Source organism: Staurois parvus, unplaced genomic scaffold, assembly GCF_062004578.1.
Source record: "Staurois parvus isolate SC_StPar_1 unplaced genomic scaffold, SC_StPar_1.0 ptg001701l, whole genome shotgun sequence".
Lineage (NCBI taxonomy): Eukaryota > Metazoa > Chordata > Amphibia > Anura > Ranidae > Staurois > Staurois parvus.
The window spans coordinates 160160-188120 of NW_028319497.1; the positions used below are offsets into that span (position 1 = coordinate 160160).

At 47.1% G+C, this 27961-nt stretch overlaps 1 protein-coding gene across 4 annotated transcripts in view; it reads right to left on the minus strand.

The window, feature by feature from the left end:
- The window catches only part of LOC149434702 (disheveled-associated activator of morphogenesis 2-like), a 344618-nt gene that overhangs the window by 157827 nt on the left and 158830 nt on the right, over positions 1-27961 (minus strand). For all 4 annotated transcript variants that reach the window (XM_089663497.1, XM_089663496.1, XM_089663499.1 and 1 more), the window contains exons 4-5: positions 23775-23849; positions 880-974 (exon numbers count right to left, since the gene is read on the minus strand). In XM_089663497.1, the coding sequence (XP_089519623.1) occupies positions 880-974; positions 23775-23849 (170 nt within the window). The remainder of the gene's footprint in view (positions 1-879; positions 975-23774; positions 23850-27961) is intronic.

The following is a 27961-nucleotide window of genomic DNA, read 5'->3' on the forward strand; positions in this document are numbered from 1 at the left end:
TCTCCTGTACTATGTCTGCAGTCTCTGGTCATCTCCTGTACTATGTATGCAGTCTCTGGTCATCTCCTGTACTGTGTCCGCAGTCTCTGGTCATCTCCTGTACTATGTATGCAGTCTCTGGTCATCTCCTGTACTGTGTCTGCAGTCTCTGGTCATCTCCTGTACTATGTATGCAGTCTCTGGTCATCTCCTGTACTGTGTCCGCAGTCTCTGGTCATCTCCTGTACTATGTCTGCAGTCTCTGGTCATCTCCTGTACTATGTCTGCAGTCTCTGGTCATCTCCTGTACTATGTATGCAGTCTCTGGTCATCTCCTGTACTGTGTCTGCAGTCTCTGGTCATCTCCTGTACTGTGTCTGCAGTCTCTGGTCATCTCCTGTACTGTGTCCGCAGTCTCTGGTCATCTCCTGTACTATGTCTGCAGTCTCTGGTCATCTCCTGTACTATGTCTGCAGTCTCTGGTCATCTCCTGTACTATGTCCGCAGTCTCTGGTCATCTCCTGTACTGTGTCCGCAGTCTCTGGTCATCTCCTGTACTATGTCTGCAGTCTCTGGTCATCTCCTGTACTATGTCCGCAGTCTCTGGTCATCTCCTGTACTGTGTCCGCAGTCTCCAGTCATCTCCTGTACCATAGTGTTTGTCTATACCCTGTTGTGTGTCTGCTGTCTCTGAAAATTAATATTCACTGAATGTTATCTGTGGCCCTTTGGTGATGTTGGGGGCCAAACTTGAGCTCCCCCCCTCCCCCCACACTCAAGATCACCACTGATTTTGCCAATATTTGCTGGTCTTGGAGTTCCTCTTTAATGTTGCACCTTCCACATGAATGACATCAGGGGGGCATGCGTTCAGACTGTGAATAATCGGGGTCCCCGTACCTCATGGGCTGGGTGCGCAGTGCCGTCTTCAGATCCTCCACGATTTTATTCCTCATCTCCGTGTCCTCCTCATCGAAGGCGTACAGCGTCTGCATCTGTCAGAGCAAACAAATCATCATCATTCCCATCTGTCATTCCCGTCCATCATTCCCATCCGTCATTCCCATCCGTTATTCCCATCCGTCATTCCCATCCATCATTCATCATTCCCATCCATCATTCTCATCCATCATTCCCATCCATCATTCTCATCCATCATTCCCATCCGTCATTCATCATTCCCATCCATCATTCTCATCCATCATTCCCATCCGTCATTCATCATTCCCATCCATCATTCTCATCCATCATTCCCATCCATCATTCTCATCCATCATTCCCATCCATTCCTGAAAAATCCCTAAGGGTATAAATCCACTCAGTGCACCAAATGTCTTCACCAAACCCAGATATTACCTTGTAAAAGTAGCAGTGACATCATCGCTGTGCTGTACATAGCCTGTGCGGAGAGCCAGGTGGCCCCACCCACTACAGAAAACTACAGGCGGGGGCGGAGACAAGACCAGTCATCCTGAACAAGTAGAGGAGTGCAGAGCCATGGGAGGGGCCCAGCAGGCTCCACCCACTACAGAAAACTACAGGGGGGGCAGAGACAAAACCAGTCATCCTGCACAAGTAGAGGAGTGCAGAGCTGTGGGAGGGGCCCAGCAGTTCCCACCCATTACAGAAAAAACTACAGGAGGGGGCGGACAAGACCAGTCATTCTGCACAAGTAGAGGAGTGCAGAGCTGTGGGAGAGGCCTAGCAGGCCCCACCCACTACAGAAAAAAACTGCAGGCAGAGACAACACCAGTCATCCTGCACAAGTAGAGGAGTGCTAAGCTGTGGGAGGGGCCTAGCAGGCCCCACCCACAACAGAAAACTACAAGCAAGGGTGGAGACAAGACCAGTCATCCTGCGCAAGTAGAGGAATGCAGAGCTGTGGGAGGGGCCTGTAGCAATTGTACCCACAGAGATGGACGCGGTTCAACCATTTTGCTCCAACCTCCATCTTGGCAAAGGATCGTCCATCTTGTACAAATATATCTTTCCTCATCCCCCTCCCTCTCTGCTCATTCACAGTACATGTGGCCTGTGTGTTGGCAAAGGTCACAGGCAGCCAAAGCACAGCAGGGAGCTCCGAGCTATAAAACCCCCAATGAGCTGGGTGCTGGGCTGTCTGAGAAACTGTGCAATCTGGCATATCGTAAAAAGATAACCCAAGCCTTCCCCTGAGTTCAAAGACATTCCAGAGGAGTAATAAACTAGATACCACTTTTAAAATCCATTTTCCCCTATGTCTCATATCTTGGCATGTGAGAGACTTACATAAAAACCAGGTATATCTTCAGATTGGTCACGATAAGACAAACCGTTTGATATGTCACACTCCTTGGCTGGAATATATAGGAAAGCAGAAAATTACATCCCTTGAACCATTCAAGTATGTATTTCATATTTCATATCTAACCGTTCCGTAGATGCGTCTGCATATTAATCTACCCATGGGTGGAATGTTACTTGTACCTTGGAAAAGTTATGAGCCAAAATATAAGCTACGAGAGATTTTGGTTCTAGTTTGGGTCTCCGCCTAGATACCCCTCCCCAAATAAGGCATTGGTCCTTGGCTTCAGAGACACCCTCTGCTGGGGGACTACAAAACAGGCCTAAGAGAAAGTGGAAGAATTCTCCCCTTTTAACATCAGAACCAACTTGGGAGACGGTACCCTTTTGCTCTGAACTTGATCTGCTTAACCCAAGGCTGATTGGCAAGTACTTTAACCCTTTAACCTCCTTTCTGTTATCTCTTTGCTGTTTTCTGTATATTTATATATATATTGGCTACATCTTTTTTCTGTAAATATTTTTATTGCACCCTTTTGACCTTTTAGTAATAAATCTTACTTTCTGAAAGTGTTGAACTGTTTCTAAAACTCTTTAATGCAACTTACAAATTCCTGCCGCTGAAGAGCGCTACTGTGTATGTTTAACTCTCTGTATAATCTGTCTGCGGTGACAGTGCTATACAGACGATTATCCAATCATCCTAGTGTATTGCTGATATTGCTGAGTTTCCTCTTTCTCTGTACAAAAAGGAGGTGGTGGCAGTGTGAAGGGTTAATTGCGTAATTACCCTGACCCAGTAACAATCGCGCTCAGGCTGGCGGTACATCGATTTGTGGTCCAGTGAGCTGGAAAATCGTTGTGCAGGGTGCAGTTGGGCGTGGCATTGTTACGCACATGACATCGCGGTTTTAGATTGGCTAGTCCTTCAGTCACGAGTTTGGTGAGAAGGGCAGGGGTCTGACGCGCGACCGTCACAGGGCCTAGCAGGCCCCACCCACTACAGAAAACTACAAGCAAGGGTGGAGTCAAGACCAGTCATCCTGCACAAGTAGAGGAGTGCAGAGCTGTGGGAGGGGCCCAGCATTCCCCACCCACTACAGAAAATGACAGGAGGGGAGGAGACAAGACCAGTCATCCTGCACAAGTAGAGGAGTGCAGAGCTGTGGGAGGGGCCCAGCATTCCCCACCCACTACAGAAAATGACAGGAGGGGCGGAGACAAGACCAGTCATCCTGCACAAGTAGAGGAGAGTGCAGAGCTGTGGGAGGGGCCCAGCAGGCGTGACCTTAGGTTCGGTTCACACCTATGCAGTTTGCGTTTGATGCGTTTCTGCAGTGCTAATTGCGGTTCGTTTTATGCATTTTTTATGCGTTTTGCATTTTGCTGGGGTTTTTTTCAACTTGTGGCTGGGCAAAAATAAAATGCAAAGCACATCAAAAACGCATAAAAAAATGCACTACATGCTTTTCTCTAGCGACTCCATTGAAGTCTATACAACCAAAAATGCAACGTTTTGTGTTTAAAAAAGACCCCGACCCTTTGCAAAAAAACGCAGCGGGTGAAAACGCGGAGATGTAAACGTGTCCTATAGGAAACCATGTTAAATGGACTGCTGTGCATTATGCAAAACGCAGCGGAAAACGCATGGCTGTGAACCTAGACTAAATGAACATTTACATACAGAGTACAAAACTTTAAATATGATTCAAAATGCAGCAACAAATTTGCATCCTCTGGCACTCCCGTCACTAAGACAAGATGCGGCAATATACGCAGCGTGCTCCAGGATCGGGGTCTGTGTTGGGTTTGCTCAAAGAGAACAACAAGCAGCCAGACCCCGCCTTCCCAAATCCTACTAGGATGCGCTCTTGCAAAGGGCTGAAATGAATTCTTGCAGGATTTCCAATTCCTAAAGTTGCCTGCAAACCTCAGACATGAAATATGAACAAAGCACATCCCTCTATAATGTGTACTTGTCTCAGTCCAGAGCACGAAGTGTCATTTCTGTCCGCTGCCTCCTTCCCCTGCTATCAGCACGAGTCATTTCTGACACGTTTTTCTGACACCAAAAGAAAAACAGGTGACGGGGAGGGAACTGCAGCACACGGCCTGCGATTGACAGCCTCAGCTCTCTTCCTGTGTGAAATGGGTGTGTCTCTTCCCTCCAATTAGCTCTCAGAGATCTCCTCACTGCAGAGAATAATCTCAGCTCTCCGCCCCCTGTCTTCTGAAAGCTAAGACAAGCTGTATAACTTTTGCACTTTGAGCAACAGTAGAGAAGAAAGGTCTGCAGATAAACAGGTACAACTTACATAGGAAGATCTGCAGAGCCGGGACAAGCGGCGGGTGGGAAGGGCGGCCGCCCTGGGCGCCATAGCTTTACTGAAGGGATGGGGGGGGGTCTTCATTCTGTTACAAGGCTGACAGGAGTAGTGATTTTGACAAGCAAGAAACTGCTGGGCGTAGGATCCCCCAAGCTTGCACATCATGAATGGGGGGGGGGGTGGGGGCGCAGTTTGGCAACTCTACCTTGGGCACTGGAAGCCTGGAAGGACAAATCCCCTGCTTTCTGAAATCTCAAACAATCTGTGTAAATTATGGACTTTGAATGGATGTAGAGAAGAGAATACTGCAGATAAACAGGTACAACTTATGTAGGAAGATTTGTTTCATCTCTGTGTATCCCCTGAGGCCAGTCACTTCCCTGGGTGTATGGAAGGCCTTACCACCACTTTATTCTGGCCATACACTAACCGACTCTTCCATCTGCCCTAAACAGCCAGGAAGGACAAATCCCCTGCTTTCTGAAATCTCAGACAAGCTGTGTAAATTCTGGACTCTGAACGGATGTAGAGAAAATAAAGAGGTACAACTTATGTAGAAGGATTTTTTTCACCTCTGTGTATCACCTGAGGCCGGTCACTTCACCAGATATATGGAAGGGTTTACAACCACTTTAAGTCTGCCAGGAGACACCGTGACATCACTTAGGCCTCTCAAACGCATTGGGGGCCAGGGTTGAGGTAAGTTATTTTTTTGGGGGGGGTGGGCAATGGTTCGGTTACAAATGTTATTTTTTTTCAATGCCATTTAAGCTGGGGGGGGGGGGGGCTGATGGAAAAAAAGTGGACGTTCTGTTGGCCATGGGCAGAGTAGGCACTGGCCTAAGGGCTCCACACCATTTAAGGTCCCAGAGACAATGGATCAAAATAATACTGAGGTGATCTTGAAAGAAAATGAAGCTTTTTGTTTTAAAAATGTAGAAAAAAAAAAGAATCAAAGACTCTATATAGAGAAAATCCTGTATTCGTGTAATATACCTAATAACAGCTTAAAATCCATAAACCGTACATTGTGGTGCAACCTACATACGTGTAAAGCACAGTAGTGATGGTCATCTCCATCGAGCTGCACACTACTTCGTTCAATGTTGTCCCACGAGAAGCCTCCAGAAACCTGCGAAAGGGGGACCCAAGGTGTCGACTGCCTAGGGGCCTCCACAGAGTTTTAATCTGGCACCGCATGGACGGTCCACTTTAAGAAAAATTCAGGGATTGTTGGGTGAGGAACACATCAAAAAAGTCTAGATGCTGACAATGTGGACAATGTTCAGCTGGAAACATTTTCGAGCTTTATCTTGTATCCTGAACTAATTTGAAAATAAAGTAAAAACATTTCCAGTTGACACAGTGGGAGATCTTTCCTTTTTCTTCATTTGGATGTTGTCGAGGTTGGGTACGTAAAAAAGACAAAACCTCAGCGCCCAGGACTCTCCTATTATACACACAATTCCCCGTGAGATGCTGCTGTACACAGGTGCAAAAACCAAAAAAAAACAATAAAAACCAGCGCAAACCCACATAATCAATTGCATTACTCAACTTATTAAACAAACTTAAAGACTGTGACGAAAAAAAAAAAAAACACTTTTGTGTTAGTAAAAATTAAATTATAAAATATATAAAAATAAATATATAAATATAAAAAATTAAAATTCATAAGTCCAGTGACAAAAAAATCCCAAAAACTTAAGTAGACAGTCCCGTGACAAAATAAATCAATTAATAATTAAATTATAATTTTCATTGGATTCTTCCGTGCCTTTGATCCCTTCACCATCCACCAGTGCAAAAACCAGCATTAACCGCACTCACCAGATATTAGTGAGTCACACGCCTTTCAGGAATATTAAGGGCTCCTGGACCCCCTTTACTTTTTATGAGACCTCCAAATGCTGCTTCCTCTTATGTCTGGGTGCCTCTTCTGCTTACTCCTCTCACCGAATCCCCCAAGGAAAATCAGGAAGAAGAAAAGACCATAGCGTGATACCGTAGTGGTCTCTCCTCAAAATAATCTCTCCAGACCACTCACATTTTAGCGGGGTATAACCCGCATTTTATTAGAAACAACAATGATTTTCTTTCAAAATGATCCACTTTCCAAGTACAGCGACTTTGCATAAAGACCCCACAGCCTGGTATACAGCAGGATGGCAGACCTCAAGATGATAACGCCCTGTGGGTGGGGCGAAACGCACTGACGCACTTCCGGTTGCCTGTTCCGGCGTCTGTCGTCATTTCCGGTGAGTGGAACGCACGCCGAGCGGTGCGTTCCAAGGGGCCATCTTAGCATAGTGGATGAATCTGCATCTGAGGTCTGCCATCCTGCTGTATACCAGGCTGTGGGGTCTTTATGCAAAGTCGCTGTACTTGGAAAGTGGATCATTTTGAAAGAAAATCATTGTTGTTTCTAATAAAATGCGGGTTATATCCCGCTAAAATGTGAGTGGTCTGCAGAGATTATTTTGATGAGAAACCACTACGGTATCACGCTATGGTCTTTTCTTCTTCCTGATTTTCCTTGGGGGATTCGGTGAGAGGAGTAAGCAGAAGAGGCACCCAGACATAAGAGGAAGCAGCATTTGGAGGTCTCATAAAATGTAAAGGGGGTCCAGGAGCCCTTAATATTCCTGAAAGGCGTGTGACTCACTAATATCTGGTGAGTGCGGTTAATGTTGGTTTTTGCACTGGTGGATGGTGAAGGGATCAAAGGCACGGAAGAATCCAATGAAAATTATAATTTAATTATTAATTGATTTATTTTGTCACGGGACTGTCTACTTAAGTTTTTGGGATTTTTTTGTCACTGGACTTATGAATTTTAATTTTTTATATTTATATATTTATTTTTATATATTTTATAATTTAATTTTTACTAGCACAAAAGTGTTTTTTTTTTTTTTGTCACAGTCTTTAAGTTTGTTTAATAAGTTGAGTAATGCAATTGATTATGTGGGTTTGCGCTGGTTTTTATTGATAAGAGGTTGGGTACGTGCCTAAGGTCTGCCGGGCTGGTCATGTATGGACTGACTTTGAATGGGTGTTATGTCATGTAGAGATCCCTGAAGGGTCCAGTTAGTACTATATCATACAAAGACATTGTAGACAATGGTGCTCTTCCAACTTTGTGGCAACAGTTTGGTGAAGACCCTTTCCGGTTCCGACATGGCTGTGCCCTGTGTACAAAGCCAGCTCCATAAAGACATGGTTTGACCATTCTAGGGTGAAGGAACTCAAGTGTCCTACATAGAGCCCTGACCTTAACCCTACTGAACACCTTTGGGATGCAGTGGAACCCTGATGGTGGTCTTCTCCTTCAACGTCAATACCTGACCTCACAAATGGGTGCAAATTCCCAGACACCCTCCTTGGAAAGTCTTCCCAGAAGAGTGGAGGATATCATAGCTACAAAGAAGGGAAGGGTTAGGGACCAACTCCATATTAATGGTCATGGTTTCTACTGAAGCGTACTTTCAAAACTGCAGCAGAGACATTGTATACAATTGTTCTCTTCCAACTTTGTGGCAATAGATTGGTGAAGACCCTTTTCTGTTCCAACATGGCTGTGCCCCTGTGTACAAAGCCAGCTCCATAAAGACATGGTTTGACCATTCTAGGGTGAAGGAATTCGAGTGAGCTGTATAGAGCCCTGATCTTAACCCTACTGAACACCTTTGGGATGCAGTGGAACCCTGATGGTGGTCTTCTCCTTCAACGTCAATACCTGACCTCACAAATGGGTGCAAATTCCCAGACACCCTCCTTGGAAAGTCTTCCCAGAAGAGTGGAGGATATCATAGCTACAAAGAAGGGAATGGTTAGGGACCAACTCCATATTAATGGCCATGGTTTCTACTGAAGGGTACTTTCAAAACTGCAACAAAGACATTATATACAATTGTTCTCTTTCAATCTTGTGGTAACAGTTTGGGGAATACCCTTTTCTGTTCCAACATGACTGTGCCCCTGTGTACAAAACCAGATTCAGAAGGACAGGGTTTGACCAGTGTGATGTGGAGGAACTTGTGTGTCCTGCACAGAGCTCTGACCTTAACCCTACTGAACACCTTTGGGATGAATTGGAGTCTTCGTGAGCCAGGTCTTCTCTTCCAACATTGGTACCTGACATCACAAATGGGCACAAATTTCCACAGACACACTCCAAAATCATCACCATCACATCATAGCTAAAAAGAAGGAAAGGGTTAGGGACCAACTCCATATTAATAGCCATGGTTTCTAGTGAAGGTTACTTTCAAAACTACAGCAGACATTGTAGACAATTGTGATTTTCCATCCTAGTGGTAGCAGTTTGGTGAAGATCCTTTTTTGTTCCACCATGGCAGTGCCCCTGTGTACAAAGCCAACTCCATTAAGACATGGTTTGACCAGATTGGTGTGGAGGAACTTGAGTTTCCTGCACAGAGCCCTGACCTCAACCCTACTAAACACCTTTGGACCTCCACTCTACTAAACACCTTTGGACCTCCACTCTACTAAACACCTTTGGACCTCCACTCTACTGAACACCTTTGGACCTCAACCCTACTGAACACCTTTAAACCTCAACCCTACTGAACACCTTTGGACCTCAACCCTACTGAACACCTTTGGACCTCAACCATACTGAACACCTTTGGACCTCAACCATACTGAACACCTTTGGACCTCAACCATACTGAACACCTTTAAACCTCAACCCTACTGAACACTTTTGGACCTCAACCCTACTGAAAACCTTTGGACCTCAACCCTACTGAACACCTTTGGACCTCCACTCTACTAAACTCCTTTGGACCTCCACTCTACTGAACACCTTTGGACCTCAACCCTACTGAACACTTTTGGACCTCAACCCTACTGAACACCATTGGACCTCAACCCTACTGAACACCTTTAAACCTGAACCCTACTGAACACCTTTGGACTCAACCCTACTGAACACCTTTAAACCTCAACCCTACTGAACACCTTTGGACCTCAACCCTACTGAACACCTTTGGACCTCAACCCTACTGAACACCTTTGGACCTCAACCATACTGAACACCTTTGGACCTCAACCATACTGAACACCTTTGGACCTCAACCCTACTGAACACCTTTAAACCTCAACCCTACTGAACACCTTTGGACCTCAACCCTACTGAACACCTTTGGACCTCAACCCTACTGAACACCTTTGGACCTCAACCATACTGAACACCTTTGGACCTCAACCATACTGAACACCTTTGGACCTCAACCCTACTGAACACCTTTAAACCTCAACCCTACTGAACACTTTTGGACCTCAACCCTACTGAAAACCTTTGGACCTCCACTCCACTAAACTCCTTTGGACCTCCACTCTACTAAACTCTTTTGGACTTCCACTCTACTGAACACCTTTGGACCTCAACCCTACTGAACACTTTTGGACCTCAACCCTACTGAACACCTTTGGACTCAACCCTAATGAACACTGGACCTCAACCCTACTGAACACCTTTGGACCTCAACCCTACTGAACACCTTTGGACCTCAACCCTACTGAACATCTTTGAACCTCAACCCTACTGAACACCTTTGGACCTCAACCCTACTAAACACCTTTGGACCTCAACCCTACTAAACACCTTTGGACCTCAACCCTACTGAACACCTTTGGACCTCAACCCTACTGAAAACCTGTGGATCTCAACTCTTCTAAACATCCCATAACATCAATCGTGAGCCAGGTATTCTCATCCTATCAGTACCTGACTTCACAAATTGGCACGAAATTTCCACAGACACTCCAAAATCTTGTAGAAAGTCTTCCCAGAAGAGTGGAGGATGGTATAGCCACAAAGGTGGGCAACTCTATTATAATGGCCATGGCTTTGGAATGGGATGTCCAACAAGCCCATATGGTCAGGTGTCCACTAACTTCTGGCCATAAAGTGTACCAAAATAATTGTAAACTGGATGTTTTATTAGGGTAATTCATTTAGCGAAGTTAAACATTTAGCTAACTTAGGGCCCAATAAGCTGGGGCCCATTTTCTTATTATTGGCCCCCTTCTCTCATAGCCATGATCAAACATGATTATTGTTGCTTCCGCACTGAGCATGCTCCTGACGGGTTAAATGCTGGTAGTTCTGGGACCAGCTGTGCAGACGGAGCCCTGGCAATGTTTTCCAGATGTCCTGGGAAATGGGGAAACCTTGGACGTGTCACATGCCCACTCTGGCTCCTGGATATCAGTCTGTACTGTACGGCTGCCCCCCCCCCCCCCACCATCGTCTCTCCATATCTCTGAACAGCCAAGAAGCTGATAAATTATTCTTAGTTCACCATGGCATAATGTGTCGGGTGTGGACAGGGAACGGACAGCAGACCCCGCTTCTATCCCCTGCGCGTTCCGTGCTCAGGGCTAATCTACTGTGATGGCGGAAGAGGTTCATAATGGGAGAGGAGGCCATGAGCAGCTGTATTTGCATATGCTGACCCTTATCTACCCTGCTGAGAACAATGAAACCGACATCTTCCTGTGCTACCAATGGGTCGCCTACCATGTGTGTGAACGGACTCGAGGCCTCATCTGAAGTCATGGCCTTAGTCTATTCTGGTGTTCAATTTTTATAGGACCTGATAAAAAGGGAACCTGTCTTTACAAACCATTAAAGGTGGACCTATGAGTAACTTTTCATGAATAAATTCCCGACGTGTCACAACAGACAGCAACTGTTTTTTTTTTTCTAGCTCTAACTTTGAACTCCAGTCAGTGACTTTGCCTAGACTGAGATGATGTCATCAGTCAGTTGCAGGCAGGAGAAAGCATTTCCTCAGTCTCCTCTCCCCAAGCGATCAGACTGCAACATTGTAACTTTGTAGCAAGTCAGGGGCTGATCTGTGTCAGATAATTGTGAACACAGCCAAGATGTGAGTGGCTGACTGTGGCGGAAGTCACTTTGGATGGGGGGCCCATGGAACCCAGCTCACTTTGGAGAGGTGGGGAGACCCCTGTCTAAGCTCCCCATGTCCCTCTTACGTGTAAGTCACCCTGTTAGGGGTGCAGGGTGAGATGTCCTGATATTGAGTAGACATGTATAGGTGGGGTGTGGGGGTTGTTCATTGTTTAATGCCACTTGGTTGTCCCATTGTTCTATTGTGTGTCTTGCTTGGGAGCAAACTATTATGGGATGTATGTGTTTATGTATTGGCTTGGTGGGGGGTGTCTGCTGTGTGTCTCTTGTTACTAAATGTATTGCCCCGCCCTGTGTATATATCCTGTGTCTGTGTTAAAATAAAGCAGTTTATTTCCTGAGCAGGGGCTGACTGACCATTCGAGCATTCGGGCACTGCCCGAGGGCCCGGGGTCAGTAGGGGGCCCCATGAGATGCCCCTGGTACTCTTCATTGGCTTTTTCATAGGTTTTTTGGGTGTGGAACCAAGGGCACGGGCGTGAACCCAAGGGCCTGGGGTCAGTAGGGGGCCCCATGAAATGCCCCTGGTACCTTTCATTGGCTTTTTCTTAGGTTTTTTTGGGTGTGGGCGATGACACAGGGACCCCATGATCCCCTATTACCCGGAGGGCCCATGAGTTGTCAGTCTGCCCCTGTTCCTGAGTGATTTTCAAGGGGGGTGTCCATGGATCTGTGTTCGGACGGGGAATCGGGAGTCTAACGGAATCACCCAAGTGTTGTCGGGGTCCGGTTCCGTTACAGTGACCCTCCAGGAACATTGCACATGTAACATTCAGTATATCTTATCAACATATTTCTCATACATTATCACAAGGCACTGCGATGTAGCGATTAATTAGAACTGACTTCATTCCCAGGATGAAGAATGGGGAACTAAGAGACCTATTTATTGTGGAGAGTAAATATAGCTACCCACTCTCCATTTTACAGGCCATTCATAAAATGCAGACTGTGTTATGAAGCCTGCACTGTTCCATGGTGTTCTCTCTGCTTAAAAAAGAACTCCGTGATTGGATGATAGGCTGGTCACATGATTTTGATATGTCCCTTAACCCCCCTGGCGGTATTCCCGAGTGTAGCTCGGGGTAAAGTTTCAGTACCACAAGCAGTAACCCCGAGCTACACTCGGGCTTGCCATGCGGCGCTGCTCCGCGATCCCTCGGTCACTTACCTTAGCTCTTACCTACTTAGCTCTACCTGTCACAAAAAAATGATAAAAATTTCATATGGGTACAGTGTTGCATGACCGCACAATTGTCATTCATAATGCGACAGCGCTGAAAGCTGGAAATTGGCCTGAGCAGGAAGGGGGTATAAGCAGGGGCGGACTGACCATTTGGAAACTCGGGCACTGCCCGAGGGCCCGGGGTCAGTAGGGGGCCCCATGAGATGCCCCTGGTACCTTTTTCATAGGCTTTTTTGAGTTTGGGCAAGGACACAGGGGCCCCATGATCCCCTATTGCCTGGGGGCCCCATGAGTTGTCAGTCCGCCCCTGGGTAAAAGTGCCCTGTAGGCAAGGGGTTAAAGGGAAAAATACTGTACAGGGACATGATTAACCCCCCTGGCAGTAATCCCGAGTGTAGCTCGGGGTAAAGTTTCAGCACCACAAGCAGTAACCCCCCCCCGAGCTACACTCGGGAATACACTGCAGCGTTGCTCCGGGATCTCTTCTGCACTTACCTTGTCCTGCGCTCCCGCGATGTCCCCCCTGCAGTGTCCCCAGCAATGTAATCCGGCCGATGCCGGCATCTGTCTTCTGGGTTCCATCCCCTGCGACGTCGGGACGTACGGGGGACGGAACTGGCGGGAAATTTGAAAATGACAAAAAGTGACATTCACTAAATATAGTAAAATCACAGAGTATAACATTCCTGTATCAAACCATTTCACATACATTGTGTCCCGAGTGCTTTCTGCCTGGAAACTGAGAAACGTCCATGGCGTCCAAAAAGCGTCCCTTTAGGTCAGACGCGGTTTTAGACCGGCTAGAGAACAGCGATAGTAAATCAGAACCACTTGCAGAATTGAGTGATAATGATTGGTGGGGGAAATTCCTCATCAGACACTGAAAACGATTCTGCGACTGAGCTCAGCGATGGGAGAACTTGGCGCTCTATTTCACATTTCAGCGTTTTTGGTGATTATATTATTGAATTACATTTATTATTATTATATTATTATTTTTTATGATTATTTATTAAATTATAATTTATGATTTCGTGTTTCAAGTTTTATCATCCCCGGGATGTTTACTAGACTCTTGTTCAGACAGATTTCAGTGAGTTATTCCTAAGAATTACAGCCGACAATAAAAAAATGACATATTTCCATGCAAAAAAATGTACCGTTTTGAGCACAGAAATATGGACATAATCAGATCGCTAGGGAGGTTAACCAAGCTCCCCTCTGGGCTGTAGTAAGGTCATACTGTTGCTTCATAATATGGCCAAAAGTGTGTGATGTTGAGTCTGTGTTTATGAAGGTGTATTATTTTTAATATTTTTTTGTCTCCAATCTGTCCATAGCCGGGTAAAGACCTCCACCATCCACCAATTGATGTCTATATCGTTTTAGTCCAGAGGAAAAAAATTCTGTTCTCTGGAAACCCTGGCTAAAACCATTGGGTGTCAGTGGAAAAAATGCCGCCCTTACAAACAGCCAAAAATATCGCCATCATGTGGCTGGCTCTGCCAAGCGGTGTTGGCTCCAGAACTAGGCCTGTACCATGAAATAGGAGGTGAGGTCAATCACCCACAGCTTATGGTGCCCCACCAACTTCAACCAGGATTCTACAGAACTGATAATGGCTGCTCTGTCGTGTATATCAACCTTTCTCAACCTCTTTAACACAGAGGAACCTTTGAACCACCTTTCTGGTCTGAGGGAACCCCTTCTAATAATTACTATATCTATGACTTTACCTACGATAAAGTAGTGCGATGGTCAATAGGAAGAATGAGTGGTCTTGTTTGTGATCTGAAGGAGTGATGGGGGGCAAATGTCACCCTTTGCTTGTCTTTACCTGGCCCTTGAGACTCTATTCCTCCCACTGACACCAACAATGGGGCACAATTCCTCCAACTGACATAAATGATGGGGCGCTATTCCTCCCACTGACCCCAATGATGGGGCATGATACCTCCCACTGACCCCAAAGATGGGAAATGATTCCTCCCACTGACACCAATGATGGAACACTGTTCCTCTCACTAATACCAATGATGGGGCACTATTCCTCCCACTGACACCAATGATGGGGCACTATTCCTCCCACTGACACCAATGATGGGGCACTATTCCTCCCACTGACACCAACAATGGGGCACAATTCCTCCAACTGACATAAATGATGGGACACTATTCCTCCCACTGACCCCAATGATGGGGCACTATTCCTCCCAATGACCCCAAAGATGGGAAATGATTCCTCCCACTGACACCAATGATGGAACACTGTTCCTCTCACTAATACCAATGATGGGGCACTATTCCTCCCACTGATACCAATGATGGGGCACTATTCCTCCCACTGACACCAATGATGGGGCACTATTCCTGTCACTGATACCAATGATGGGGCACTATTCCTCCCACTGATACCAATGATGGGGCACTATTCCTCCCACTGACACCAATGACGGGGCACTATTCCTCCCACTGATACCAATGATGGGGCACTATTCCTCCCACTGACACCAATGATGGGGCACTATTCCTCCCACTGACACCAATTATGGGGCTCTATTCCTCCCACTGACACCAATGATGGGGCACTATTCCTCCCACTGACACCAATGATGGGGCACTATTCCTCCCACTGACACCAATGATGGGGCACTATTCCTCCCACTGACACCAATGATGGGGCACTATTCCTCCCACTGACACCAATGATAGGGCACTATTCCCCCCACTGATACCAATGATGGGGCACTATTCCTCTCACTAATACCAATGATGGGGCACTATTCCTCTCACTGACACTAATGATGGGGCAGTATTCCTCCCACTGACACCAATGATGGGACACTATTCCTCCCACTGACACCAATGATGGGACACTATTCCTCCCACTGATGCCAATGATGGGACACTATTCCTCCCACTGACACCAATGATGGGGCACTATTCCTCCCACTGACACCAATGATGGGGCACTATTCTTCTCACTGACACCAATGATGGGGCACTATTCCTCCCACTGACACCAATAATGGGGCACTATTCCTCCCACTGATATCAGCAGGTATGAGGTTTTAGGTGACTGATTCCATTCACATTGGTTTTATGCAGGACAGGGATTCTCAAGCTTTTTGAGTCCAAGTCCTGTAAAGTCTTCCAAAACCTTCCATGCCCCAAAAGTAAAGTGTATAGTCGCACAATAAAAGCATGGGAATGCAAAATGTGCATTGAAATGCTGGAAGGCTCTGAATGGGGCTAGATTTCACAATGGGGGGATAGGGCTGTGGAATGAGTTAGGGGTAGCAGACTTGGTGGTCCTTTAGGGGATGAGCTTTCTAGAGGAATTTGGGGGGGGCACTGTGAGAGGTTGGGGGACACTTTTTGAGGTTGAGGACATTATGGAGAGCTGTAGCTTCTGAAGCAGATTGAGGGATCACTGTAGCATTTTGAGGGACACTGCGGAGGCTGAGGGATCTCAGTGGGCCTGGGTACACTGTGGGCCACTATGGGAAGTTTGGGGGCAATATGGGAACTAGGAGGCACTGTAGGAGGTTAAGGCATCTGCAGCTGGATGAAGGCCCAGGAAAAGGGAAGCTGCAGCCTGGCAGTGTATCCTAAAGGTATGCTAAGTCCCAAATGGGCTTGTGCTTCTCCAGTCAATGCAACTTACCAGGGGTGCTGGTACCCTCCATAGGGGCAAATAGCTACCCAGATATAAGTTGTTAGGTTCATTAATCAAGACCAGCCTTTTTCAACCCTTATAACATGGAGGAACCCTTGAAATACCTTTCCCAACTCAAGGAACCCACACTAATAACAATAACTACTTTTGTGGTCTTTGGGAAGAATATCCACCCTACAGACAGATAAAAAGATCGGAGCCAATGGTTACTCATTTGAGAAGCAGTTCTTCATTATTGCTCAAGGAAGCCCTAGCAAGCTTTGAAGGAACCCTAGAGTTCCACAGAACCCTGGCTTAGAAAGGCTGATCTATACTATGAGGTCACCTCTCTGTCCTTGGCATGCAATGGGGCTCAACCAACCCCAAAACGTATGAAGTGGTTATGGTAAGAGAAGGGTGTGGCCTCAACTCTTCAGCTATATTACAGATTGCAGAGCAAAGCCCCGCTAACAGAAGATGGAATCGTGTCCTTGTGAAGTTGGATGGGAAGATGCACTAAAATAATGATGACTCAAGGAAGAATATCCACCCTACAGACAGATAAAAAGATCGTCAGAGCCAATGGTTACCCATTTGAGAATCAGTACTTCGTTGTTGCTCAAGGAAGCCCTAGCAAGCTTTGAAGGAACCCTAGAGCTCCACAGAACCCTGGCATAGAAAGGCTGATCTATACTATGAGGGCACCTCTCTGTCCTTGGCATGCAATGGGGCTCAACCATTAAGTGGTTATGGTAAGAGAAGGGTGTGGCCTCAACTCTTCAGCAATATTACGGATTGCAGAGCAAAGCCCCGCTAACAGAAGATGGAATCGTGTCCTTGTGTTTTCCGTCTTGAAGTTGGATGGGAAGATGCACTAAAATAATGATGAGTTCCTGAGACTTCCAGCTGGAAGGATTGACGTCACACGAGACGGATGCAGCGGAAAACATCGCAGTAAATTAAACATCTTGCAGTAGCTAAAGAGGGTCTATGAATCATAGAAATATACTGTCTGTTTACAGGAAAAAATAAACAGCCGCGGCGGTCGGTGAAGCGCAATGCCCTCCCCCCCACCCCGCCGCTCCACTGTCAGGGAACAATTCGCCATATTTGAACAAGGACAGGAAAGCATCCCCCCTCCTGTAGGACTGCATGGCGCGGTATGACTGCAGCTTTTTATTTCATACAAGAAACAATTCGGATCAGGGGTGGACTGACAACTCATGTGGCCCCCGGGCAATAGGGGATCATGGGGCCCCTGTGTCCTTGCCCACACTCAAAGCACACCCAAAAAAGCCTATAAAAAGGTACCAGGGGCATTTCATGGGGCCCCCTACTGACCCCGGACCCTCGGGCAGTGCCTCTCGAATAGTTAGTCCGCCCCTGCTTTGGATATATTATTGTTACTATTACTATATGGGCTTGTTTAACCCCTTCAATACCGGATACTTATACCCCCTTCCTGCCCAGGCCAATTTTCAGCTGATGCAGTGTTCCTATGCAGTAACTGCACAGGGGCCAACTTTCTGAGTCTGTCCACAACCAGCCCAAAGAGGCCCCTCAAGTGAAAAATCAAAACAATTAAAGTCCTATTTAATTTCAGGTTTAACCACAGACACTTTCACCCCATTCCAGTCCGGACACTTTCCCCCCCTTCCAGTCCGGACACTTTCCCCCCCTTCCAGTCCGGACACTTTCCCCCCCTTCCAGTCCGGACACTTTCACCCCCTTCCAGTCCGGACACTTTCACCCCCTTCCAGTCCGGACACTTTCCCCCCTTCCAGTCCGGACACTTTCCCCCCCTTCCAGTCCGGACACTTTCCCCCCTTCCAGTCCGGACACTTTCCCCCCCTTCCAGTCCGGACACTTTCAACCCCTTCCAGTCCGGACACTTTCAACCCCTTCCAGTCCGGACACTTTCACCCCCTTCCAGTCCGGACACTCCCCCCCCCCTTCCAGTCCGGACACTTTCCCCCCCTTCCAGTCCGGACACTTTCCCCCCCTTCCAGTCCGGACACTTTCAACCCCTTCCAGTCCGGACACTTTCACCCCCTTCCAGTCCGGACACTTGCCCCCCCCCCCCTTCCTTTCCGGACACTTGCCCCCCCCCTTCCAGTCCGGACACTTTCACCCCCTTCCAGTCTGGACACTTTCCCCCCTTCCAGTCCGGACACTTTCACCCCCTTCCAGTCCGGACACTTTTCCCCCCTTCCAGTCCGGACACTTTCCCCTCCTTCCAGTCCGGAAACTTTCCCCCCTTCCAGTCCGGACACTTCCCCCCCCCCCTTCCAGTCCGGACACTTCCCCCCCCCCCCCCTTCCAGTCCGGACACTTTCTCCACCTTCCTGCCCAGGCCAATTTTCAGCTTTCAGCGCTGTCGCACTTTGAATGACAATTGCGCGGTCATGCAACACTGTATTCAATTTTTATAATTTTTTTCACACAAATAGAACTTTCTTTAGGTTGTATCACCACTGTTTTTCTTTATTTTTTGTTAAATAAAACAAAAAACACCTGAAACTTTTGAAAAAAAAACACACTTTTCTTCGTTTCCGTTATAAAAGTTTTCAAATAAATAGTATTTCTTCATAAATTTAGGTCAAAATGTATTCCGCTACATATCTTTGTGAAAATAATAATAATAATTGAATTTGTATTTTTTTTTCAAATGTTTCTATTATTTTTTTTTCTTTTTTTATTACTTTTTTCTTTTTTTTACTATTTTATTTTTCAGCACACTGTGACCAAAGCAATACAATGTTACCGTAGTAACATTGAACTACTCTGGGCGAGTGATCAGGATTTTTTTTTTTTAACACATTATGATTGCTAATACCGATGTATTTTACTGATATTACTGAATGAAACTGATTCATTCAGACTTTTGTACTTTTATTCGTTTCTGTTATAAAAGTTTGCAAATAAATAATATTTCTTCATATATTTAGGTCAAAATTTATTCCGCTACATTTCTTTGGTGAAAATAATAATAATAATTGAATTTTAATTTTTTTTTCCAAATGTTTCTATTATTTTTTTTATTTTTTATTTTATTTTTTCTTCTTTTTAATATTTTATTTTTCAGCACGCTGTGACCAAAGCAATACAATGTTACCGTAGCAACATTGAACTACTCTGGGCGAGTGATCAGGATTTTTTTTTTTTTTTAACACATTATGATTGCTAATACCGATGTATTTCATTGATATTTGCAATCATTGTTACCGAATGAAACTGATTCATTCAGACTTTTTTTGTGATTATCTGTGATTGGGCAAAGCTGATCACATGATACAGATGGGCTGTGATTGGCCCTGTCTGTATCATGTGACTGGCTTGACCAATCACAGCTAACAACATAAACCAATTTAATTGGCACACATCGGGATTTTTTTTTAGCAAAGCCATGGAGCAGAATACATATTGGCCTAAATTTAGGAAGAAATTCGATTTTTTCATTTTTTTACCGGACATGTGTAATAGCAAAAAGTCCAAAATATTGTTATTTTCTAAAAATTTTCATTTTTTTTATAGGGCAAAAAATAAAAACCGCACAGGTGATCAAATACCACCAAAAGAAAGCTCTATTTGTGGGGAAAAAAGGATGTAAATGTCATTTGGGTGCGGCATTGCATGACCGCGCAATTGTCAGCTAAAGTAACACAGCGACCCGGTCAGGAAAGGTGGTAAATTCTCTGGAGGGCGAGGGGGGATCCTCTGGAGGGCGAGGGGGGGGGGGAATCCTCTGGAGGGCAAGGGGGGGGAATCCTCTGGAGGGCGAGGGGGGGGAATCCTCTGGAGGGCGAGAGGGGGGGGGGAATCCTCTGGAGGGCGAGAGGGAGGGGGAAAATCCTCTGGAGGGCGAGGGGGGGGGGAATCCTCTGGAGGGCGAGGGGGGGGATCCTCTGGAGGGCGGGGGAGGGAATCCTCTGGAGGGCGAGGGGGGGGATCCTCTGGAGGGCAGAGGAGGGGAATCCTCTGGAGGGCAAGAGGGAAATCCTCTGGAGGGCGAGGGGGGGGGGAAATCCTCTGGAGGGCGAGGGGGGGGGAATCCTCTGGAGGGCGAGGGGGGGGGGATCCTCTGGAGGGCGAGGGCGGGAATCCTCTGGAGGGCGAGGGGGGGGGGATCCTCTGGAGGGCGGGGGAGGGAATCCTCTGGAGGGTGAGGGGGGGATCCTCTGGAGGGCAGGGGAGGGGAATCCTCTGGAGGGCAAGAGGGAAATCCTCTGGAGGGCGAAATCCTCTGGAGGGCGATGGGGGGGGGGGGAGAATCCTCTGGAGGGCAAGGGGGGGAATCCTCTGGAGGGCGAGGGGGGGGGGGAATCCTCTGGAGGGCGAGGGAGGGAATCCTCTGGAGGGCGAGGAGGGGAATCCTCTGGAGGGCGGGGAACGGGAATCCTCTGGAGGGCAAGGGGAGGGAATCCTCTGGAGGGCGAGGGGGGGAATCCTCTGGAGGGCGAGGAGGGGGAATCATCTGGAGGGCGAGGAGGGGGAATCCTCTGGAAAAGTTAAATCATCCACTAAAATGTGAAGGACTATATATGGGTGGAGGGACCAAAATTTCTGCCTGGCGGGATGACGTTGATAATAGGACTTCCATTATACCGTGACCCCCCCCCCATCTCCTGTTATCGCGGTGATCCTCCTCTAATGGTCCTGCGGGAGTGTACATGGCGGCTCACCGGGGGCCACGCACTCTGTGATAGATGAGGGATTTTTTTTTATTAGCAGCCGGATGAAAGAATAATTATTTGTGTGGGTTCAATGCTCACTCATGAACCTCTGTGGAGGACGGTCCAACAACACAATACCATCATAAATCATCAGACAAAGAAAACACCAACTTGGCCCTTCCCGAAAATATTCGTTCAACACAAACCATTCCACAACATCGTCCTCTGAGCCGAACTCACAGCAAGGCGATAAATACACTGAAATACATCTCTGGGGACTGTGACCCGTCGAAGGATTTCTAGTTCTGTTCAGTTGGTTCTGTGATCCAGACATCCCTGCCAAACAGCACAGCCTAGAGTCTGACCTCCAGTGCAGTTAGGCAGTACAGCATGGTCACTGACACTGTGTGAGACTTCCTGTATTAAAGACCACTCACTGCTGCTCTCTCGTCTTGTGCAGGGAGACTGGTCTTGTCTCCGCCCCTTCTTTTAGATTTCTGCAGGCAGCCTGTGGTGGGTGGGGCTTGCTGGACTCCTTCCAACAGCTCTACTCTCTGCACAGGCTATGTACAGCCCAGTGATGATGTCAGTGCAACCTTTACAAAGTAATATCTGGGTTTGAAAAGCATTTGGTGCCCATAAAGTAGATTTATATCCTTGGAGACTATCCTGTATACATATATTTAAAGTGTTACTAAACCCCGGACCCCGCATTCACTATATCCACTCTCCCCGGACCCTGCATTCCCTATATCCGCTCTCCTCGGACCCCGCATTCCCTTTATCCGCTCTCCCCGGACCCCGCATTCACTATATCCGCTCTCCCCGGACCCTGCATTCACTATATCCACTCTCCCCGGACCCTGCATTCCCTATATCCGCTCTCCCCGGACCCCGCATTCCCTATATCCGCTCTCCTCGGACCCCGCATTCACTATATCCACTCTCCCCGGACCCTGCATTCCCTATATCCGCTCTCCCCGGACCCCGCATTCCCTATATCCGCTCTCCTCGGACCCCGCATTCCCTTTATCCGCTCTCCCCGGACCCCGAATTCACTATATCCGCTCTCCTTGGACCCTGCATTCCCTATATCCGCTCTCCCCGGACCCCGCATTCACTATATCCGCTCTCCTTGGACCCCGCATTCACTATATCCGCTCTCCTCGGACCCTGCATTCCCTATATCCGCTCTCCCCGGACCCCGCATTCACTATATCCGCTCTCCCCGGACCCCACATTCACTATATCCGCTCTCCCCGGACCCCACATTCACTATATATGCTCTCCCCGGACCCCGCATTCACTATATCCGCTCTCCCCGGACCCCACATTCACTATATCCGCTCTCCCCGGACCCCGCATTCACTATATCCGTTCTCCCCGGACCCTGCATTCCCTATATCCGCTCTCCCCGGACCCTGCATTCACTATATCCCCTCTCCCCGGACCCCACATTCACTATATCCACTCTCCCCGGACCCCGCATTCACTATATCCACTCTCCCCGGACCCTGCATTCACTATATCCGCTCTCCCCGGTCCCCGCATTCACTATATCCACTCTCCCCGGACCCCGCATTCACTATATCCGCTCTCCCCGGACCCCGCATTCACTATATCCGCTCTCCCCGGACCCCGCATTCACTATATCCACTCTCCCCGGACCCCGCATTCACTATATCCACTCTCCCCGGACCCCGCATTCACTATATCCGCTCTCTTCGGACCCCGCATTCACTATATCCGCTCTCCTTGGACCCTGCATTCCCTATATCCGCTCTCCCCGGACCCCGCATTCACTATATCCGTTCTCCTCGGACCCCGCATTCCCTATATCTGCTCTCCCCGGATCCTGCATTCACTATATCCGCTCTCCCCGGACCCTGCATTCACTATATCCGCTCTCCCCGGACCCCGCATTCACTATATCCACTCTCCCCGGACCCCGCATTCCCTATATCCACTCTCCCCGGATCCCGCATTCCCTATATCTGCTCCCCCCGGACCCCGCATTCACTATATCCGCTCTCCCCGGACCCCGCATTCACTATATCCGGTCCCCCACAGTACACATAACATGGAAATGCAATTATTTTAGTAAATATAAACTGCTAAATACCTTTTCTCATCAGCAGTATAGAGCAGTCTTGTAACCTCTATCAGTGTCCAGCAGAGCATTGGTTAAAGCTTGTAGGAGGAGTTTTCATTCTCCTTTGACTGTCCTATGAGGCTGCATGACCCCCTGACCCTCTGTCTGGACAGTGCTGATTGGCCCTGTGCTGATCACATGTACTCTCTAATGAAAAAAAAACCCCAAAAACTATCTAGCAATACACACCAAACTGAGCATGTGCAGCTTGCCCTCAGGGCTCTGTTCTATCAGCAGATTGGGAACAGTAGAAGAAAGGAAGGATCAGAGAAGACAGGATCAAACAGCCTTTTTACACAATGCGGAGGATTAACCCCTTAGGTCCCACAGTGAGTATAACAAGCATGCTTTACTGCATCTACAGACTGATTGCACTGTTGGGGGTTTAGTAACACTTTAAATGAACGTTTTTGCGTCTTTTGTGCAGTTAGGACTTCTGCTTTTATTATCTTTGCCATCCAAGCGATGCAGAAACCTTCTTCTCTCATAATCATTCATTTCTAAAACAAAACAATTCATTAAAATAAATACATTGAGATGGAAGTCACTCACAGCTGCCATGGAGTTGATGCGGTCGATGTAATAGTCTGGCCAGCTGGTCGCCAGTTTGTTTGGATCTTCTTGTTCCTACAAAGAAAAAATACACAAGAGGTCAAAAAACAGGTTCCAGGATGGCCACAGAGAGCCCAATAGAGGCCAAGGGGCAAATATCTCAAATATCATGGTGATGGTGCAGCTTCCGTCAGTGGTGATGGGTTACCTCTAACAGTTGCTCCCATCTTCTGAGTGCGCAAAACAGTGTTAAATATCAGCGTGCCGAGCTGCCTACATTTCTCTCAAACAGTTTTCATTGATAGTAACCTGTACTGATGTGTCTTCTCATCGTGTGCTCAGTGTGACTTGTGAAGGGTTAACGGGGATCCTTGGGTTAGAGTCAGAGGTTTAGAGTTAGAGGGTTAAGATTGGGGATTTAGGGGTAGAGGGGTAGGTGTAGAGGGTTAGGTGTAGAGGGTTAGGGGTAGAGGGTTAGGGGTAGAGGGTTAGGGGTAGAGGGATAGGTGTAGAGGGTTAGGTGTAGAGGGTTAGGTGTAGAGGGTTAGGTGTAGAGGGTTAGGGTTAGGTGTAGAGGGTTAGGCATAGAGGGTTAGGCGTAGAGGGTTAGGGGTAGAGGGTTAGGTGTAGAGGGTTAGGGTTAGGTGTAGAGGGTTAGGTGTAGAGGGTTAGGGTTAGGTGTAGAGGGTTAGGCGTAGAGGGTTAGGTGTAGAGGGTTAGGGTTAGGTGTAGAGGGTTAGGCATAGAGGGTTAGGCGTAGAGGGTTAGGGTTGAAGTTAGAGGGTTAGGTGTAGAGGGTTAGGTGTAGAAGGTTAGGTTAGGTGTAGAAGGTTAGGGTTAGGTATAGAGGGTTAGGTGTAGAAGGTTAGGGTTAGGTGTAGAGGGTTAAGTGTAGAGGGTTAGGTGTAGAGGGTTATGGTTAGGTGTAGAGGGCTAGAGTGTTAGGGTTAGGTGTAGAGGGTTAGATTTAGAGGGTTAGAGGGTTAGGGTTAGAGGATTAGGTGTAGAGGGTTAGGGTTAGGTGTAGAGGGTTAGGTGTAGAGGGTTACGGTTAGGGTTGAAGTTAGAGGGTTAGGTGTAGAGGGTTAGGGTTAGAGGGTTAGGTGTAGAGGGTTAGGGTTAGAGGGTTAGGTGTAGAGGGTTAGGTGTAGAGGGTTAGGGTTAGAGGGTTAGGTGTAGAGGGTTAGGGTTAGAGGGTTAGGTGTAGAGGGTTAGGGTTAGAGGGTTAGGGTTAGAGGGTTAGGTGTAGAGGGTTAGGGTTAGAGGGTTAGGGTTAGAGGGTTAGGGTTAGAGGGTTAGGTGTAGAGGGTTAGGGTTAGAGGGTTAGGGTTAGAGGGTTAGGGTTAGAGGGTTAGGTGTAGAGGGTTAGGTGTAGAGGGTTAGGGTTAGAGGGTTAGGTGTAGAGGGTTAGGGTTAGAGGGTTAGGTGTAGAGGGTTAGGGTTAGAGGGTTAGGGTTAGAGGGTTAGGTGTAGAGGGTTAGGTGTAGAGGGTTAGGGTTAGAGGGTTAGGTGTAGAGGGTTAGGGTTAGAGGGTTAGGTGTAGAGGGTTAGGTGTAGAGGGTTAGGTGTAGAGGGTTAGGGTTAGAGGGTTAGGTGTAGAGGGTTAGGGTTAGAGGGTTAGGGTTAGAGGGTTAGGTGTAGAGGGTTAGGTGTAGAGGGTTAGGGTTAGAGGGTTAGGTGTAGAGGGTTAGGGTTAGAGGGTTAGGTGTAGAGGGTTAGGGTTAGGGTTAGGTGTAGAGGGTTACGGTTAGAGTCATAGGGTTAAAGGGATAGGGTTAGGGTTTAGAGGGTTAGAGTTATTGGGTTGGGGTCAGCATGATTTGTTCTAGTTTGTGAATGGTGGGAATCCAGGGTTGGAGTTAAAGGGTTAGGGTTGAACCTAGAGTTTTAAAAAAGGGTTAGGGTTTGGGGGTTAAGGTTGGAGGGTTAGAGGATTGGGGCTACAATTAGAGGGTTAGGTTTAGGCATGATTTGCTCTGGTTTGTGAAAACTTAACTGGGATCCTTTGGGTTAGGGGGTTAGAGTTAAACTCAGAAGGTTGGGCTTCTAGTTAGTCGGTTGGGGTTTTGGTTTTTAAGAGTTTTAAAGGAGGGTTAGGATTAGAGGAATGGGGTTATGGCTAGGTGTTAGGATTAGAGTTAGGGTTGAAATAGAGGGTTGGATCTAGGGGTTTATCGTGACTTCCTCCAGATCTTCTGGATTAGGTGGTTAAATTTAGAGGATTAGGATCGGAGTCAGAGGGTTAGAAGCTCGGGGTTAGGGTTATTGTTAGGAAGTTGCGTCTAGCATGACTTAATCTGGTTTGTGAAAGTTTAACGGGATCCTTTGGTTTAAGGAGTTAGGATTAGAGGTATGGGTAGAGTTGGGGGGCTGGAGTTATACGGTTAGGGTCAAACTTTGGATTTTATTAGCGGGTTAGAGCTACAGTTGTGACCAAAATTATTCAACCCCCACTGAAATTGAGTGTTTTGGCCAGTTTGACATTGCTTTTGATCATTCAGTCATCTTGCTTACATTTACATTAAAGAGGCACTTGTAGGTCAGACAAATATAACATAACAGTTATAATGAAATAACCACAAATGTCTTTTCTGTGCTCACAGCATTATCAGTTTTATTCAACCCCCAAGTGACATTCAATCTTAGTACTTAGTACAGCATCCTTTTACAGTTATAACAGCTTTTAAACGTGAAGCATAGCTTGACACAAGTGTCTTGCAGCGATCTACGGGTATCTTCGCCCATTCTTCATGGGCAAAGGCCTCCAGTTCAGTCACATTCTTAGGCTTGCGCACTGCAACTGCTTTCTTTAAGTCCCACCAGAGGTTCTCAATCGGATTTAAGTCTGGTGACTGCGATGGCCACTCCAAAATGTTCCAGCCTTTCCTCTGCAACCATGCTCTAGTGGACTTGGAGGTATGCTTGGGATCATTGTCCTGTTGAAAGGTCCAACGTCTCCCAAGCCTCAGGTGTGTGACGGACTGCATCACGTTTCCATCCAATATCTCCTGGTACTGAAGAGAATTCATGGTACCTTGCACACGCTGAAGCTTCCCTGTACCTGCAGAAGCAAAACAGCCCCAAAGCATGATTGACCCTCCACCATGCTTCACAGTAGGCAAGGTGTTCTTTTCATCATAGGCCTTGTTCTTCCTCCTCCAAACATAGCGTTGATCCATGGGCCCAAACAGTTCTAATTTTGTTTCATCAGTCCACAGAACACTATCCCACAACTTTTGTGGTTTGTCCACATGGCTTTTGGCATACTGCAGTCGACTCTTCTTATTCTTTGGAGACAGCAAGGGGGTACGCCTGGGAGTTCTGGCACGGAGGCCTTCATTACGCAGTGTGCGTCTTATTGTCTGGGCTGAAACTTCTGTACCCACATCTGACAAATCTTTTCTCAGTTCCTCAGCAGTCACACGGGGACTTCTCTCCACTCTACGCTTCAGGTAGCGCACAGCAGTCGAAGTCAGCATCTTCTTTCTGCCACGACCAGGTAGCGTTTCAACAGTGCCCTTTGCCTTGAATTTGCGAATGATGCTTCCTAAGGTGTCTCTTGGTATGTTTAACATCTTTGCAATCTTCTTATAGCCATTGCCCTTCCTGTGAAGAGAAATCACCTCTTCTCTTGTCTTCCTGGACCATTCTCTTGCCTTCACCATGTTTGTAACCACACCAGTAAATGTCTAGAAGGAGCTGAGTATCACAGTCATTTTAAAGCTGCCTAATTGGTGCTTATTATGCTTGATTGCTGCTCGGTGACATCCACAGGTGTTTTCAATACCTGATGGAAAGCACCTGTATGAACCTCTGTTCTTCAGAGTGGTAGTCTTTAAGGGGTTGAATAATTGTGGCAATGAAGAAACCACATAAGAACCATTTACTACTGTATTACATAAACAATTGATGTCATTTTAGTTGCATTTGGGTAGTTACAACGTCCTTGTAGGATTTGATTCTGAATACAATTCCAAATGTACACTATAGTCCCTAAACCCCTTTACAGCATTGGGGGTTGAATAATTTTGGTCACAACTGTATGGCTAGGGGTTGGGGTCAGAGTTAGTACTTTAATAGAGGGTTTGAATGGCTTGCTTTGGTTTGTGAAAGGTTAAATGGGCTCCTTTAGGTTAGGGTCAGAGTTGGGGTCTTTGCTAGCCCTTCACACACATAGAATGAAAGCC